This window comes from Mirounga angustirostris, unplaced genomic scaffold (genome assembly GCF_029215605.1).
Source record: "Mirounga angustirostris isolate CCGP_5_RB_7025 unplaced genomic scaffold, mMirAng1.0.hap1 SCAF_8, whole genome shotgun sequence".
Lineage (NCBI taxonomy): Eukaryota > Metazoa > Chordata > Mammalia > Carnivora > Phocidae > Mirounga > Mirounga angustirostris.
Window position 1 is genome coordinate 32168169 of NW_026991716.1, and position 19227 is coordinate 32187395.

At 39.4% G+C, this 19227-nt stretch overlaps 1 protein-coding gene across 9 annotated transcripts in view; it reads right to left on the reverse strand.

The window, feature by feature from the left end:
- FKBP5 (FKBP prolyl isomerase 5) overlaps nucleotides 1–19227 on the reverse strand; it is a 117312-nt gene that overhangs the window by 59129 nt on the left and 38956 nt on the right. For 5 of the 9 annotated variants that reach the window (XM_045866772.3, XM_045866775.3, XM_045866771.3 and 2 more), the window contains one exon: nucleotides 1351–1477. In XM_045866772.3, coding sequence (XP_045722728.1) covers nucleotides 1351–1455 — 105 coding nt within the window. In that variant the 5' untranslated portion in view covers nucleotides 1456–1477. Of the gene's footprint in view, nucleotides 1–1350; nucleotides 1481–19227 lie in introns of all 9 variants that reach the window. The other 4 variants (XM_054505833.2, XM_045866776.3, XM_045866773.3 and 1 more) reach the window with 1 other exon arrangement.

Genomic DNA, 19227 nt, shown 5'->3' on the forward strand with positions numbered 1-19227 from the left:
AGAGAGGTTAACTAAATTGCCCTAGGTCATACAGTTAGTAGACCTACTTAATCTTAACCAAAAGCCCCACAGTGAAACCCAAGGCTCTAGACAGGGATCGATGATATGATTTAAAGGGCTTACAATCTCAAAATGTTTCTTACAAGCCTAAAAATCTACTTTACTAGCTAGATTTACTCCCTGGAACAAAGCAGGGCTGGAGGGAGGTTGGGGACTGTGTTCTCTGGGTACACTGAAAAGGTGAACGAGAAGGGGGATGCTGAGGACAGCCTGCAAAAATACCTACTGTCTCCAGAAGCATCCTGGAGTTTGGGAGAAGTGATTCATATAGTTACAGGTTGAAAGGCCCTCTGAAAGAAGACAGCATGATATAAATCTAGGGCATAAAGCCCCTCTTACTAGAGTTGAAAGTCTCCAAAATTTGGCTTGGCATGGGGCAAGCTAACAGTAAAACACGTATATTCAGAAGATCCAGGAACAGAAAAAAAGCTTTCATATAAGCAAGATTAGACAAAACAAACTAAAAAATTCTCATTTGCTGCTGCTGACACAAGGAGCTTAGTGGTAATATTTAGAATGTGTAAGATAATATTTCAGCAAGAAAAAATTTACACAAAACTTATATGAATAACAACAGCGTAGGAGAAATAATGACTTAATATGACTAAAATCATTTAACCTTGCTCAGCTCCAGTTTATTTACTTACATGGAATATCAATATACACCTTCCATAAATAAAATGGAAGGGTCAAGAGGTGCTGATTGTCTCACAAGACCATTGTGAGACACAAAAATACACATGTAGAAATGATTAATTACAGAGTGAAAAATACAGTGTGTTTTAAGGAGGAAAGCTAATTCAAAAGTAAGATATATTCTCTGATGAAACCTCAAAAAATATCTTCACTGCACAAACAATCTGTATGTAAAAACAAATCCTTGGGAACGTTGCAAGTCAGCTTTTCTTTTTCCTCTAATAAGTCTCAAATTGAATTGTCACCAGCTAGCTTTAGTATACTTAAATATTACGTTAAAATAATAAACCATGTGTATACTCTGAGAATTGGGAGATACAGCCTTTTAGAGTCACATAACTTGGATCTGTACCCCAGACCTGCACTTATTTACTCTGTTGGGCCTCAGTTTCACCGTCTATAATCTGGGATTAAAAATAAACCTCAAGTCATAAAGATGAAACTTAGAACTTGCCTGTAGTGTTTAACATTTAGTAAGCCCCAATAAACATTATCCACCTCCACCTCCAGCCAAAAAATACAAAGAAAGATTTTTATAAATAATCCTTCCAGATAGCAAATTTCCTTGCATGTCATTCATCCTTGTAACCTCACCTTTAATACTCCTCTATCTTTTTTAGAGGTGATATCCTCTCCATGTTCAGCCACAGCTGCTGCTGGGTTTTCTCCATTGTTCTTGGCACCTTCATCAGTAGTCATGGTCTTTTATAAGTAAGAAAACCTGCTGAGAAGAAACGTATTTTAGCTAAGAAAAATACCATTGCTTTAAGCATCTGAAAATGCCGTAGAAATGGGCTTTCCCTGACCTAAGATTTACATAGGGCCAATAAGGGTAAACACTGAACATGAAAACAAAAACATTTGCCATGAGCATGTATTGATACCATGAGGCATGTACATAAAACATCATCCAACTCTTCAGTTTCCCATCCAGCGATGGTCCCAAATTAGAGGGCAGTACAAGTCAGGTTTGGTAGTGATTATATTCCTTAACATGATTACACACTGAAAAGCAGTACTTTTAGAGCTTTGAAAATGTCTTTTTCCTATAGTGATATTCTTGACAGAAAATTAAGAACTTATCAGGTGATCTGATTTAAAAAATGACAATATCCAGGGGTGCCTGGGTGGCTCAGTCATTGAACTTCCGACTCTTGATTTCGGCTCAGGTCGTGATCTCATGGGTCCTGGGATTGAGCCCCGAGTTGGGCTCTGCACTCAGAGGGGAATCTCCTTGAAGATCTTCTCCCTCTGCCCCTCCCGTCACTTGTGCACACTCACCCTAGCACAAATTATCTCTCTCTAAAATAAATAAATCTTCAAAAAAAAAAAAGGGCAATATATCATAGTGGTAAATAGAACAGGTGTTAGAAGGTGACGACCCCAGTCTGAGTCTTAACTCCAGCAGTATCTCACACCCGCAAACTTAATCTTGCTGAGCCTTAATTTCAAGTCTGTAAAAGGGAGAAGTGCATTGTTCACAGAGTTCCTGTGAGGCATTAATGAGATAACGTATGTGAAGAGATTAGCACAAAATCATAACTTAAAGATGTAAGCATTTATCATGCTTATCATTGGGTCCTCTTCAGGGCTACATTTTTCATCTCCTGCTCAAAATATCTATAGAATGAGGTTCTTCCCTGGCATGGCATTCGAGGCTCTTCACAACCTGATCCTAACCTACTTTCACAGGTCTAGCTTCCACTCCTTTCTTTTACTTTATTTCATGCAGCTCATGCTCTAGTCAAACCAGAGCAATTCCTCAGCCGTAACAAGCCCTCTGCTTTCCCATCTCCATGCTTTTGGTCACTCTTTTTCTTCCCCTCCAAACACTCTTCCCTCTCAAATTCTTCCTCCATCATACCAATCTTGACCCTATACTTGGAAGTTGTCTGCACTCTTCTGTGCTTCCTGAGCTCTTCCCTTGGTGTGCTATCATATATTTATAAGACACATTTGCTGGATTTAAAAGATCCTTGAGAGCAAGGGCCACGCTTTGTTCATATTTATATCCCCTAGAATGCCTCCACCTTTCAGACTGCTAAAACAAAACAAGCAAGGAATTTGGAGTTCCTTACAAGCTGTTTGATGTTGGCTATCTTTAACTTCTCTAAGCCTTTCTCCCCCACCTGTGTAACTGGAATAATAACATCTACTTTCACAGAGTGATCTTCTGGATTAAATGGTATAATGTGTATTTTTAGAAGTATACATTCCAATGTTAGCTCTTACTGTCACCCAAATGACAGACACTTTGTCATGCAAGGCAAACCAAACCAAAGGGCCAATCAATAGATGAAACAAAACACATCTCACTGGCTGCTGCCATGATTAATTCCACACTGCTCTCCTGGTTGAGCAGGGAAAGTCAAGAATTAATCACTTCTACAGCTATTCCATATTAAGCTAATAATAATGGATAAAGCTCCCTAAAGTCAATATATAATAATAATATACTGCAGTGTTTTAACTCATTTCCAATTGACCTAAATTTACTTCAGTCAACAAAGACACAAATCAAATTCTGCTGTGCCCAAAAACTTCAAAGAGAACACCAAAGACCAGGAGCTAAGCCCCTTTGCTTTATTTTCTAGTACAGTTTATACCAAACACAAAAGATCCAAATGCTTGGCTCAAGATAAGGGAGAGGCCAGAACAAAGCATTCTCAAACAAACAACAGAAATTAAGTACCCAGCTGTATGTGATGCTAGGATAGATAATTAGGAAAATTACATGAACAGGGTTGGTTCCCAGCTTCTAGTAACCAACTGCTTATGACAGACTTCTCTAATGCATGGGGACTTGTAGAAGGCACCTCCAAAACAGAGGGGAAAATATCTTTTAAATATTTGGGAAGTCATGAATCATATTCCCGGAAAAATACGTTGACACAGAAAAATTTCCTGGGCTTCATAGATAAACTGACATCCATCAATAGGCCCCTAGCAAAACCTTGAATTAAATCAATGTGCAAATTAAAATAACCAGGTGGAAGGTTATTAGGGAGCAGGACAGCCACATAGTCTCAAAGCATGAACCTACAGATTACTTAATAAAGGAAAAGTGCTTTCCGATGAAGTGATTTGACAGACACCCCTTAGCACGAGTGGTCTGCATCATGACCAAGCTGTGCATTACCCAAGATAATACACACTGCTATCACGGTGCTTCCTGATGTGATGGAATGGGAAGTACACGTGTAATAGCCCTACCAAAAGTATTTAACCTGAAACTAATCAAGAAGAAAAGATAAAATCATTTGTGGAATATTGTATAAGACCACTGGCCTAGACATCTCAAAATGTTAATGTTATGAAAGATCCCTCACCCCAAAAAAGATAGGGGGCCTGTCCCAGTTTAAAGGAGACTAAAGAGATACAACCACCAAATGTGATGTGTGATCTTTGGCTGGCTCCTTGATTAGAGGGATGAAAGTGTTATAAAAGCACATTTTTGGGATAATTATAAAGACTTAAAAAATAAGACTGTACATTAGATTATTATTACTTTATAACATTAACTTTCTAGAATGTGATACAGTATCGTGGTTTTATGTAAAATAATATACTCATTCTTAGGAGACACATCCTGAACTATTTAGGGGTGAGGTGTCATGATGTCTGCTACTTACTTTCAAACCATTTAAGCGAACGTGTGTGTGTGCAAGCACAAATACCACAAAAAAACTCTAAGTTTTGAGGAAGGATGACTACCAACCACACGTCCAAAGACAGTGCCTTTCTTTTTAATGCTTATCAATTGGGGATCAGCTACATTTTTAAATGAAAATACTGTCAATCAAAAAATAGCTCAGTCGGTTAAGTGTCCCGACTCTTGATCTCAGCTCAGGTCATGATCTCAGGGTCGTGAGATCAAACCCTGCATCAGGCTCTGTACTCAGCTGGGAGTTTGCCTGAGATTCTCTCCTCCAATCTCTGTCCTCCTCCCAACCCCCCACCACTGCTCGCATGCATCGCTCTATCAAATAAATAAATAAATCTTCTTTTTTAAAAAAGCCATTTCGGGCGCCTGGGTGGCTCAGTTGGTTAGGCGACTGCCTTCAGCTCAGGTCATGATCCTGGAGTCCCTGGATCGAGTCCCGCATTGGGCTCCCTGCTCGGCAGGGAGTCTGCTTCTCCCTCTGACCCTCCCCCCTCTCATGTGCTTGCTCTCTCTCATTCTCTCTCTCTCAAATAAATAAATAAAATCTTAAAAAAAAAAAAAAGCCATTTCTTTTGGTTCTAATCCTACCCTTTGGAAACAAAAGCTTGGTAAAATTCAACTTGTAAGTTGATTTGCTAACTTTGTAAGTCTCATTTGATAAAGGAATTTGCTCTTCATATTTGGTTCTAACCCTTTAAGGGATTTAAGTAATCTTCGTAATCTCAGACAATGGTTCTGAGCAGTATGGAGTATATGAAAAGGGGTAGCGTAATTAAAACACAAAGATTAAAAAAAAACAGTAAAATGCTTTTCAACTTTCAAAGGCAAGATAAATCTGGAAGAATAAAGAAATAAACTGAATTTTCCAAGTTTCTTCCATTAATTCCAGTTATGTCCTTTGGCATACAGATCTTTATAAGCAAACAAAAATTTTTAAAAACCTTTTTCCTTGATCTAGTGTTATATGAAAAAAGGCAGTAAGATGAGACAATTCCCAAAAACCTGCAAGACACACTGAGAAAGTCACTTTTTTCATAAGTGAGCCTTTTCTTCTTTCTCCTACTCTAGGTTTATTCTGGATTTAAAATCACTATGTAGCTATGGATATTAATCTATGATAAAGCTCACTGTTCTGAACTGTCCAAAGGGGGGAAACTGCTACCCAGTACATCAGAGAGAGAACACACAGTTCTGTTATGGACATGCCAGATAAGCAGGCACTCTCCAAAGTGCAAGTCAGCAAACACCTGAGACATAACTGAAAAACGAGAATACGCTTAAAATTTCACCAACAGTGTACTGAAAAATTCAGTTAACGTAACTAAAAATGAGAAATCATTTTAAAGGGTTATCCATTAATTCCCCATGTGTATGTCTCACTGTGTTATTCTCTGTTAAAATATAGATAAATTGTATCAGATTATCCTACTCTCTAACAGGAGAGTTTTCAGAAAGAAGACAAAAAAGGAATATGGGAACTGGATACTTTGTTAGCAGCAGAGAAAATGACAGTAGCGTTCTTTCTAAGTACCACAAATGCCTGGGCCATAAAGGCTTTCACAGCCTCCTAAAACTAAAACACAAAAGAAAGAAAACACACAAGACACACACCCTAGGACTTGTAACTAAATGCAATAATCTATCTTAATTTAAAAAATACCCATGTAAGGATGAACCGGAAGGCCCTCATTGACTTTCAACCCCACGCCTCTGTCAAAACATTCAAATCCAGTAACACATGGGAGTGTCAAGATAAGTTATCTATCTGTAGACAAGACATGCATACAAAAGAGATAAATATGTACGCAGAGGAAACAAGATCACATATGAGGACAGACTACACATCGATATGAAGCTGCACTCTACATTTAGCCATCTACTTTCCCTCAGTTAACTTCCTTCCTCCACACTGGGGTGGGGAACGAGAAGATGATGAATAATACTCCCACACATGCCCATACATTTTTTTCTCCTTCAAAAAAGGAACCATAAAAAGATGTACAAATGGCCAATAAGCACATGAAAAGATGCTCAACATCAGTTTTTAGGGAAATGCAAATCAAAATCTCAATGAGATATGTAAGGGGGAAAACTTTCCCTTTCTTCCCTTCTAGGTTCTTTCCCTGGTCTAATAATTAAATTGACATAAGGCAGATTAACAAGAAAAAAACCCCAAATTTTTACCTTTGGGAACCCCAAAGATATGAAGTTCCCAGACACGCAAGCAACTGAGGTTTATAAGCCATCCTGAGCTAAGGAGAAGGCGGTGAGGGACTGGGACTTCAAAGGGGAGGAAGACCATTCATAGAGGATGGGAAGAGCAAATGTTTGGTAAACAAATGTTTGCCCTGCCAGGCAGATAAGTCTTTTTTATATAAAAAGTTATCTCTGGTATTAGCTCTCATCCAGGCACAGGCCCTCACTCTAAATTATTTTAGGCAGTTAAGAGAGAGGTAAAAAGAAAAAATAAAATAATAAAATAAATAAATCTCTTCTTGAGTCTGTTAGACCTCAACTGCCTTCAGCTCAAAACAGTCCACATGCCAAAGAGGCGTATTGGGGGATCACATATTCTGCTCCCCCTTAGATATCTTCACACCCATTAGAATAGCTATTTTCAAAAAATGGAAAATGACAAATGTTTGGGGAGAATGTAGAGAAACTGGAACCCTCATGCATTGCTGGTGGGAATATAAAATGGTACACCCTCTGTGGTTCATCAAAACATTCCACACAGAATTACCATTATAATCCAGCTGTTCCACTCCTGGACATATACCCAAAATAACTGAAAGCAGAGACTTGTATAGCAATCTTCATAGCAGCACCACTCACAATAGCCAAAAGGTGGAAACAATCCAAGTGTCCATAAACAAAATACGGTACATGTGCATATATGTATGATTAAAATATTCAGCCATAAAAATAAAATGCTGGGGCGCCTGGGTGGCTCAGTTGGTTAAGCGACTGCCTTCGGCTCAGGTCATGATCCTGGAGTCCCTGGATCGAGTCCCACATCGGGCTCCCTGCTCAGCAGGGGGTCTGCTTCTCCCTCTCCCCTCTTCCCTCTCGTGCTCTCTGTCTCTCATTCTCTCTCTCTCAAATAAATAAATAAAATCTTTAAAAAAATAATAAAATAAAACAAAATAAAATGCTGACACATGCTACAACACATGGATAAACCTTAAAAACATTAAGCTAAGTGAAATAAACCAGACACAAAAGGGCAAATATTATAGGACTCTACTTTTTTTTTTAATATTTTATTTATTTGTCAGAGACAGAGCACAAGCAGGGGGAGCAGGAGGCAGAGCAGGGAGAGGGAGAAGCAAGCTCCCCGCTGGGCAAGGGGCCTGACTCAGGACTCGATCCCAGGACCCCGGGACTATGACCTGAGCCGAAGGCGGACGCCCAGCAAACTGAGCCACCCAGGCGTCCCTAGGACTCTACTTATATGAGGTATCTAGAGTAGGCAACTTCATAGAGACAGAAAAGTAGAATAGAGATTACTAGGGGCTGGAGAACGGGAGTATGGACAGTTGTTTAATGGGTGCAGAGTTTCTGTTTGGGAAGGTGAAAAAGTTCTGGAGAACAAAAGTGGTAATAATTGCACAACAGTGTGAATGTACTCACTGTCACTGCACTGTACATTTAATACTGGTAAAAACTGTAAATTTTATGTTACGTACATTTAAGCACAATTAAAAAGGGGGGAGGGTTTGGGTGGCTCAGTCGGCTAAGCTTCTGCCTTCAACTCTGGTCATAATCTTGGAGTCCTGGATGACCTCAGAGTCCTGGGATGGAGGCTCGTGTGGGGCTCCCTGCTCAGCAGGGAGCTTGCTTCTCCCTCTGCCCCTCCCACCCCCCCACTCTAATAAATAAATAAAATCTTAAAAAAAAAAAAAGAAATCTGAGGCCAGAGCAGACAGAAATTAACAGAACGGTCAGCCAGACTTAACTCTTTAATCCTCCTACTTTCCCCTTAACTGAAGATGCCTTGCTCATTTCTAGTGTACATCCAAAGTGCTGAGCCCAGCCTCCAGCATCAATTCTTCAGGGACTGAAGGCTCAGATGTCCAGTCAAGAAGACAGGAGAGGAAAGAGAATCCTCAATGGAATTACCACTTTATAGCTACAAACTACATCCTCCTTTATTCTCTTAGATACATACAATTATTTGTTATACTCGCTTTTCTCAGTTCAAGTAGTTACTGAAGAAAGCAAAGTTAACAGACCAAATTTATAATTACTTCTGTCACTGACTACTTGGATGAATTACTATTCTCAAATATTATATTAGTATTAAAACAAAGAAAAAATCTAGAAAATATCAGACCACCCAAATGCCAAAGGTTGAAAGATTACTAAATTATCAACTTTCTCCAAGAGGGCCCTGGAATTACAGAAAAATTTGTAAATCTCTGAGCTGGAAAACAAGAAAAGGTATGTCACTGAACTAGAAGGGAGAAGGGATCAGACTGAAGGAGAGGACAAAGAAGCGCAAGTTGCCTTTCTAAACATCAACTGTAAGAACAGCTCTTCCCAAGGGAGCCTGGGGTCAGCATCAACAAAAGCAGGAGTGGGCCAGAGAAATTAAGTAGAGAACCACGTCTGGGGAAGAAAGCAGAAGCGGTGTTTGGGTCCGTTAGCCCAGGTAGGTTTCCTTCCTTCCCTAGTGCACAAGGTGGATCCCATTCTAGGATATAAGGATTTTCTATATTCTTGGGGTTCAGACTTATCACCAGGATATATTGTGGTATTTATCTTCTTTCCTTAATTCCTGCAGGGGCCTTGATATCCTGGTCTTTAATTGCTGAAGATGAGTCTTTGGGGATCTCAGGGCAGTTTCAACTATTATTTCTTTTCCTTCAATGTCTGTCCTCTACCTCAAAGTCTTACTAGACAGACTGTATACATCTTGGGTTTTATCCTTCAGATCTCTTAAGCACGTTTCTAAACATGGACTAAACATGAGAATCACGTGGGAAGCTTTAAAAAGCCACTGATGCCTGCACCCCACTCCCAGAGAATCTGTATTTAATTGGTTTGTGGTGGGGCCAGGGCCTCAGTGGGTTTTTTAAAATTTATTTATTTATTTGAGAGAGAAGAGAGCGCACGCATGAGTGGAAGGGGCAGAAGGAGAGGGAGAGAATCTCAAGCAGACTCCATGCTGAGCGTGGAGCCTAACTCAGGGCTCTATCTCACGACCCTGAGATCATGACCTGAGCTGAACCCGAGTCGGACGCTCAACTGACTGAGGCACCCAGGCGCCCCAAGGGCATCAGTGTTTTTAAAAAGTATCTCAGAGGGGCGCCTGGGTGGCTCAGTTGGTTAAGTGACTGCCTTCAGCTCAGGTCATGATCCCAGGGTCCTGGGATTGAGCCCCGCATCGGGCTCCCTGCTCGACCAGAAGCCTGCTTCTTCCTCTCCCACTCCCCCTGCTTGTGTTCCCTCTCACGCTGTCTCTCTTTCTCTCTCTCCCTGTCAATTAAATAAATACACAGAATCTTTAAAAATAAATAAATAAAAATAAAAAGTATCTCAGATGATTCTAATGTGCACAAAAGGTTAAGAAACATTGGGGTTTCTCTTAGAATCCATCATTGGCTTTTTGCTCTATATTCTAAGAGATTTTCTTTGATGGAATTTCTAGATCACCATTTGGTTATCATCTATGTCCATTATTTCATTTACTCTGTTCAAAGGATCTTTTAAAGCAATGTTTTTTATTTTTGTATACTCTTATCTGATTGCACATTTTCCTTATATGTCTTTATTTTGTGGATACAATTACTTCTCAAATATTTAGAGATTCTACTTAGAATAAAATGGGACATCTATGAATAAGTATTTGGCAATTTTTTTTTTTAATTTTGTGGGGGGAAATTGCTGATTATGTGTATGCCCTAGGATCTCCCATGGGCACTGGGCAGTGGCAAAGGTTTAAAGGTTAAAAAACAGAAATGAGAGAAAGACAGCATATTGTGAGTTACAAGTTAAGTAGAAGGAGAATGTATAAAGACGCAAAAGTGACAGGTGAGTCATTTGATACCTGCACTAGGCTTACAAAGGGAAAAGATGAAATGACTTAGGTAAAAGGGAAATAGAGAGCAAAGGCTTAAAAAGAAGGGCCAGAAAGACTTAAATACATAGGGGAAAGAGTCAAGTGTAGATTTGTTCATCAATTAAACACTTATAGATTACTTAAGTTACCACTAAGTTAACGGTAGGACTAAATAAAAGTATGCTAAAGTTTTTCCTCAGTAGAATGGTCATGGGAGTGTTTAAATAAAATTTGGCAAATTCATACTACAAAAATATAATGCAGTCTTTGAAAAGGATAAGATAAATCTAGACAGTAGAGAATCATTTAGTTAAGAGTCTAAACACCGAAAACATCCAAACAGCTGAGTTAAGATTTTGTAAATGCTCATCCACTGAGAAAGAATACCATTCTAATAAATGAAGTGTATTGTTATGGTGCACAGTATCCAGTGATGACTTGGTCCTCTGGGCTGCTAGGGAAAAAAAAAAAAAAAAAAAGCCAGTTGATAACATCAAAGGGGGATAATACATGTGACAATGTGCTATATTGTAATTACACACAGCAACCAACCATGGTTCCCAGCTGTTTGTAGATTTTGGTGTGTGCAATCATTTTACAGCACTGGATTACAAATTATGCAAATATTACATGCCTAATTTTTATCATTGTTTTTTTTAGAGTTAAGATAGCTAAACTCTGGAAATATTAATATAGAACAGGTAAGGTCTTAGTTATTTCAGATAAAATAACCTTTTAACAGGGGCATCTGGGTGGCTCAGTCGTTAAGCGTCGGCCTTCAGTTCAGGTCGTGATCCCAGGGTCCTGGGATCGAGCCCCGCATCGGGCTCCCTGCTTAGCGGGAAGCCTGCTTCTCCCTCTCCCACTCCCCCTGCTTGTGTTCCCTCTCTTGCTGTGTGTCTCTCTCTGTCAAATAAATAAATAAATAAAATCTTTAGAAAAAATAATAATAACCTTTTAATAATGACATGAAAAGATGGAAAGATGTCCAAGATGTACTATTAAGCAAATGGTGAGTTGCAAACAATCTGTAATATGACCTTATTTTTAAAAGGAAAATAGTGTATATGTGTGTGTGTGTAGTGCTTATATATAAAAAAAAGTTTGGAAAGATACCCACTATCAAAACAGCCAGTAAAGGTAACTCTGGAGAATGAGATCTGGGAGGAGGGGGAGATAGGAAGGAATTTTCACTTCTTAAATTTTATTTTAGGTCATTTAAATAGTTTAACAATAAGCACATATTGCTTCCATGATTTTTTTTAAACTTAGGACAAAAAGATGAAACACTTCATGGTTCCACTCATCAGGACTTTTTTTTTTTTTTAAGATTTTATTTCTTTATTTGACACAGAGAGAGCACAAGTAGACAGAGTGGCAGGCAGAGGGAGAGGGAGAAGCAGGCTCTCCACGGAGCAGGGAACCTGACGTGGAGCTTGATCCCAGGATGCTGGGGTCATGACCTGAGCTGAAGGCAGACGCCCAATTAACTGAGCCACCCAGGCACCCCAGGACTTTTTTTTTTTTTTTAATAAATTGCTAAGGTAAATCTAAAACCACTGAAATTTCTTTAAAAAAAATTTTTTTTTTAAAGATTTTATTGGGGTGCCTGGGTGGCTCAGTCGTTAAGCATGTGCCTTCGGTGCAGGTCATGATCCCGGGGTCCTGGGATGGAGCCCCACATCGGGCTCCCTGCTTGGCGGGAAGCCTGCTTCTCCCTCCCCCACTCCCCCTGCTTGTGTTCCCTCTCTGGCTGTGTCTCGCTCTGTCAAATAAATAAATAAATCTTTAAAACAAAAAAATTTTATTTATTTGAGAGACAGCAAGAGAGAGAGCATGAGTGGGGTGAGGGGCAGAGGGAGAAGCAGACTTCCCACCAAGTAGGGAGCCCGATGCAGGGCTCGATCCCAGGACCCTGAGATCATGACCTGAGCCAAAGGCAGATGGTCAACCGAATGAGCCACCCAGGTGCCCTTCATCAGGACTTTTTATTTTTACTGTTCAATTTAATTCAAACATTTTGGAGTGCTTCAGTGTAGAGGAAGAAAACTCTGGTTGAGCAAAGAGTGTTTGTGAGATATCCAGAGGACAGTCAGAGAGACAAGGCCTGAGCTCAGGAGAGAAGTCTGGATGTTTGTTGGGGTGTTATCAGACTCTATGTGGAAATTAAGATAAAAGTATACAGCAATTACTACTAAGTAAATAAAACCAAACTTCTCAAACTTCTAATGTCTAGGCCTCACTTCTGATTACTAGGACTCTTAGCAATACAGCTGAACAGTTTAAAAACTGCAAACCATCCCTGAAGCAGCCAGCAATATTACCAATGATAGATTAAAAAGCTCTCTCAGCACTTCGAAAGCACTAGTCCTCTCATTCCTTTAATACCATACCATTGTTCAAATAAAATTATTTACTGCTCTTTTATCTCCTCAGGTAAGCATCTGAATCCTTCTCTGGTACTTTCTTGACTTTATGCATAGCCTCATGGCTGTCACCAGCTGTAGCCTGCTCCATGCCAAGTCATGACACCCCTTAGTTCAAAGGTACATCGGATAGATATCACTAGTTAGAGTTATGGTAGAGACTGCCAGGACTTCTCAAGTCTCTTTTTCTCCACTTCTTCCTTATTAATAAGACCTCTATTTTTTAACAGGACACAAAGCTTCCCAGAATGAAGCCTCAGTGTCCTACCCTGCAGCTAAGTATGGCCACTGGGAGATAAGGTAAATATATCCCTAAAGGAACAGTGGCCAGAACATTGTACACACACCACTGAGCGAAAAGCTGAAAGATAAGGAGCCACTGAATACCTACTATGTGCTGCTGTTCTAGGCAATGGAGGAGGCACAACAGAAAACAATTGCTATCTCCTCAGAACTTACATTCTGGTAAGGGTAGAGACAGGACTAAGACTCTATTACTTCATATTTTGAACACGTTTCCTGATGTTTTTGATAGAAAAATCAAATTTCTACCTGTATCACAGTGGTAGATTATCACTGTGGGTTGACTCATAGGGTCAAACAGTTTGCTTCCAAGTCTTCTGATGATTTCTAAGAACAAGCCAACAAGGTAACACATGACAAAGGTCTATAAACACTACAGGCAGGTCTATAGGTAGACAATGTGTCTTACTCATTTCTGTACCTCTACCAGTGTAAGTGAATGGAGTAAAAGAGGTACTCAACAAACACTGAACTGTGATTTTCAAAAGCAGTCAACATAAAAATGGTAAAATATCAAAACACTAGAGTAAGAAATCAGGGCTTAAATATCATTACCAGTTGACTACATTCCTTCTCCAAAGCTACTCTGAAAAATCTAGAGACTTATATTGTACCTGAGTGTTCAACTATAAAAAAAAAAAAGTAATAATAATATTCTGTTCTAATAAAACCCTGGCAAAATTAGCATATCTCTGAAGTGCACTGTAAGTATATTGGCTGTGTCGGGCGCCTGGGTGGCTCAGTTGGTTAAGCGACTGCCTTCGGCTCAGGTCATGATCCTGGAGTCCCTGGATCGAGTCCCACATCGGGCTCCCTGCTCGGCAGGGAGTCTGCTTCTCCCTCTGACCCTCCCCCCTCTCATGTGCTCCCTCTCTCATTCTCTCTCTCTCAAATAAATAAATAAAATCTTTAAAAAAAAAAAAGTATATTGGCTGTACATACATACACACAGCAGATTCATCTTATTAATTCTATCAGTTTGGCTTAAACATGGGCAGTCAAGAACAGAAGACTACACCCAGCTGCCAATCTCTGAGGATACATTAAATCACAACTGGAGGAAGAGATGGTTTAGAGAGCTGAATGCAGAGGGAAGAAACCTAGGATAAAAGTTCTGTATCATATTGTATCCTCTTATAGTATTATTTTATTAAAGCACTGTAATATAGGGGCGCCTGGGAGCTCAGTCGGTTAAACATCTGCCTTCGGCTCAGGTTATGCTCTCAGGGTCCTGGGACTGAGCCCCACATCAGGCTCCCTTCCCAGCGGGGATCCTGCTTCTTTCTCTCTCTCTTTCCCTCTGCCCCCCCCACCCCCAGTTGGTTGTCTGTCTCTCTCAAATAAATAAATAAAATTAAAAAAAAATAATAAAGCACTGTAACATAAATTAAGCAGATTTAAGACATGGCTTTAATATTCTTTCCAAAGGTCCATTATTATGTCCAAGAGAAAAACTGTATGAGAACAGCATTTTGGGTCCGTGAACAAAACCTTATGTAGAAGGAACAAAAACCTTGGCTTCCTTAAATCCCCACCATAAAAGTGTGGAAGGAGAACAGCAACTGACGACACAGAAGGAAACGAGTGCTGCTCTCAGGTTTGATGTCTAGAGGCCTCTGTCTGGGCACTGGGTTTTGAGAACGAGTGGATCTTCCTTTATAGGAGAGACACAGTGTTTGGGGAGAAGTCTGGAGAAAGAATCTATAACACCGTAACAGATCCTAGGCCAGAATAAGGAAAATCTGGGGCACCTGGGTGGCTCAGTCGTTAAGCATGTGCCTTCGGCTCAGGTCATGATCCTAGGGTCCTGGGATCGAGCCCCACATCGGGCTCCCTGCTCTGTGGGGGAGTCTGCTGCTCCCTCTCCCACTCCCCCTGCTTGTGTTCCCTCTCTCGCTGTGTCTCTGTCAAATAAATAAATAAATAAAATCTTAAAAAAAGAAAAAAGAATAAGGAAAATTTATTATTTTTTTTGGTAAAGATTTTATCTATTTGTCAGAGAGACAGAGAAAGCGAGAGAGCGCACACAAGCAGAGGGAGAGGCAGGCAGAGCGAGACGCAGGCTCCCTGCTGAGCAAGGAGCCCGAAGCAGGGCTCGATCCCAGGACCCTGGGATCATGACCTGAGCCAAAGGCAGATGTTTAACCGACTGAGCCACCCAGGTGTCCTGGAAAATTTATTTCTGATGTGTCCCCACCATCTCCCAAACCCCTCCATTTGAGCCACTGAGTTGGTACCTTCCCCCATACGCATGTCAAGTTACTGACCAGTGAAGTTTGTTAATGTGACGTATTCTATCTCTTAAGGATCAGGTTCTTAGGGCCTTCCAAGGTGACAAAATAATCCCACAATTAATCTTGTCACCTGACAAAGATTCAACTAAGTAAACACCCTCTTCCAACAAGTGACTCAGATATTTCACAATTCCAGAAAAAATTTCTAAGGGTATATATGATAGAACACACACCATGCTTGAATTTAAGCTCCAATCTATTGGTAACTAGCTATGGAATCTTTGGCTGTTTCTTAGTTTCTCCATCTGTAAATTTCAGGAGGTCAGACTAGAATGATATCTAAGATTTATTTCAACTCTAATATTTTATATTTAGAATTACTTTTTAATGAATAAATACACATTTTACTTTATGGGAAAATGAGATTTGAAATGTGGAAGGGAAAACAATTCCCAAGGAATGGAAAAAGTTATTTTGGTATTACAGAGTTCACTTTCCATTACAATGCTCTGGCAAAACACTATTAATTCTGAGCTTTACCACCCTGGATACTGTATTCGTATTTTATAGCTGCAGTAACAAATTACCACAAATTTAACCGCTTAGGTAATACATATTTATTATCTTACAGTTCTGGAGTCAGAAATAGAGCTCTCTGGGCAAAAAATCAAGGTGTTAGTAGGGCTGCATTCCTTCTAGAGACTCTATTTCCTTGCTTTTTTCCAGATTCTAGAGGCTGCCCACATTCCTTGGCTCATGGCTCCTTCCTCTATTTTCAAAACAGCAATATTGTATGTCTCTGATCACTCTTCTGCAGTCACATCTCCCTCTGACCACAGCCAGGAAAGTTTCTCTGCTTTCTTAAATTTCTTAAGAACCTCTGTGATTATGTTGGGCCCATCTGTATAATCCAGGATAATCTCCCCATCTCAAAGCCTTTAATCACATCTGCAAAGTCCCTTCTACTGTGTAAGGTAACATATTAACAAATTCCAGACATTAGGATGTGGACATATTTGAGGGGCCATTATTTACATAGATACCTAGTCATCAAATCAAAATCCTAAGAATTTCTCCCAAGCCTAGAATTCTGTTGACTTCCTCCATTTTATCTTTACGGTTCTTGTAACATTCTTTCCTATCATCCAGCTGAACAATGTTCTAATCTGAAAATAAAATTAAATCTAACATTTGATATGTACCATTCTGAAAATTCCTTTATAATTTCAGAAAGCCCAAGTTGGAACATTTATTACAGTTTTTCAGTTTTGTGATAAGTTAAAACTATAAGTGAACTTGATAATACACAATGCATGTTTTCCCACCTCAAACTTAATCACTGAAAAATTATTTAAGAAACTGAGTCCCTTATGTGGTCCTGAAATTTGAGCAGCAAAATATAAACACTGAAGAACACTCAAGTAACAGTAGTGACATATATACTTCACAATAAAATGCACATATTTTGGGGCCCCTGGGTGGCTCAGTCGGTTGAGCGTCTGCCTTCGGCTCAGGTCAAAATCCCAGGGTCCTGGGATCGAGCCCAGCGTCAGTCTCCCTGCTCGGCGGGGAACCTGCTTCTCCCTCTGCCTGCCGCTCCCCCTGCTTGTGCTCTCTATCAAATAAATAAATAAAATCTTTAATAATAAATTGCACATATTTAAAGTATACAACTTGGTAAGTTTTGACATATGTATATAGATCTATAAAGCCATCACTACAATCAAGATAATGGACATATCTGTCACCCCAAAATTTTTTCTTGTGTACTTTTAAGACTATTTATTTGAGAGAGACAGCAAGAGTATGGGGTGGGGAGGGATATACAGGGAGAGGGAGAAGCAGGGAGCCTGATGCGGGGCTCAATCCCAGGACCCCGGGATCATGACCTGAGCTGAAGGGAGATGCTTAACCGACTGAGTCACCCAGGCACCCCTCTTGCATACTTTTATAATTCATTCCTCTCCAGCTCAGTCTCCAGACAACCTCTGATCTGCTTTTTGAATAGTTTGTATTTTATAGAATTTCATATAAGTGGAAACATGTCTCTTTTTAATTTTGAATTAACTTTGTTTTTTAACAATTTTATTTATTTATTTGAGAGAGAGAGAGTGTGTGCGTCCACACCAGAGCAGGGGGAGGGGCAGAAGGAAGAGGGAGAAACAGACTCCCCGCTGAATGCAGAGCCCGACAAGGGACTTGATACCTGGACCTTGAGATCATGATCTGAGCTGAATCAGATGCTTAACCAACTGAGCCACCCAGGTACCCCAATTCTGAATTAACTTTTATATATGATGAAAAGTATGGATTAAGGTATGATTCAGTTTTTTTGTACAGGAGTATCAAATTGTTCCATTTATTGAAAAGACTATTTTTTTTCCATTTAATTTTCTTGGCACCACACTCAAAAATTAACTGACCATATTTTTTTCTGGACTCTCTGTTCCGTGGATCTATTTGTTTATCTTTACATCAATACCACTGTTTTGATTATTATAGCTATAATAAGTTTTAGAAGTCAGATAGTGTTAAATTCTCTTTGTTCTTCATCAAAATTGTTTGGTTACTCTAGGACCTTCATTTCCATATGAATTTTTAAAACCAGCTTATCACTTTCTACAAATTGCCTGCTGGGATTCTGATTGGGATTGTACCGAATCTACATTTTTAGAGAGAATTGACAATACTGAGTCTTCCAATCCTTGAACATAATAGCTCTTCATTTACGTAGGTTTTCTTTATTTTTTCTCAGTAATATTTTATAGTTTCCAGTATAGACATCTTACACATCTTGTACACAATTTATCCCTAGGTATTAATTTTTAAAATTTTACTATAAATGGTATTCTTTTTAAATTTCAACTTCTGACTATTTATTTGCCAGTATACAGAAATACAATTGACTTTTCTATATTGATCTTATATCCTGCAACTTTGTTAAGTGCACTTAATTGTTCTGGAAGCATTTATTTTTATTTTTTTTATTTTTTAGAAATCCTAGGGAGGGGTTCCTGGGTGACTCAGTTGGTTAAGCCTCTGCCTTCGGCTCAGGTCATGATCCCAGGGTCCTGGGATTGAGCCCTGCATCGGGCTCCCTGCTCCACAGGAAGCCTGCTTCTCCCTCTCCCTCTGCCTGCTGCTCCGCCTGCTTGTGTTCTCTCTCTAATAAATAAATAAAATCTTAAAAAAAAAAGAAAAAGAAATCCTAGGGAATCATGTCATCTGTAAATAAAGAGTTTACTCTTTTCTTTCAATCTAGAGGTCTTTTATTTCTTTTTCTTGCCTGATTGCACTGGATAGAACCTCCAGTACAAGGTTGAATAGAAGTGGTGACAGTGAATATTTTTTTCTTGTTCTTGATCTTAGAGGGAAAAGATTTAGTCTTTCAGTCTTAAGTATGATTTCAGCTATTTGGTTTCTCATAGATGCTCTTTATCAGATTCAGGAAGTTTCCTTTTTTCCCTAGTTTATTGAGAGTTTTTATCGGCAATGCACATTGGATTTTGTTAAACGCTTTTCTGTATCTAATGAGTTAATCTTTTTTTTCCTCCTTTTTCTTTGTTAATGTGTAATGTGGTACCCAGTACTCCCCCACTGCAGGAGATATAACAACCTAAGATCCCCAGTGGATGCCTGAAACTACAAATAGTAGCAAACCCTATATTTACTATGTTTTTTTCCTATACATACATACCTGTGATAAAGATTAATTTATAAATTAGGCACAGTAAGAGATTGACATAATAATAAACTAGAACAATTATAACATAAAATAAA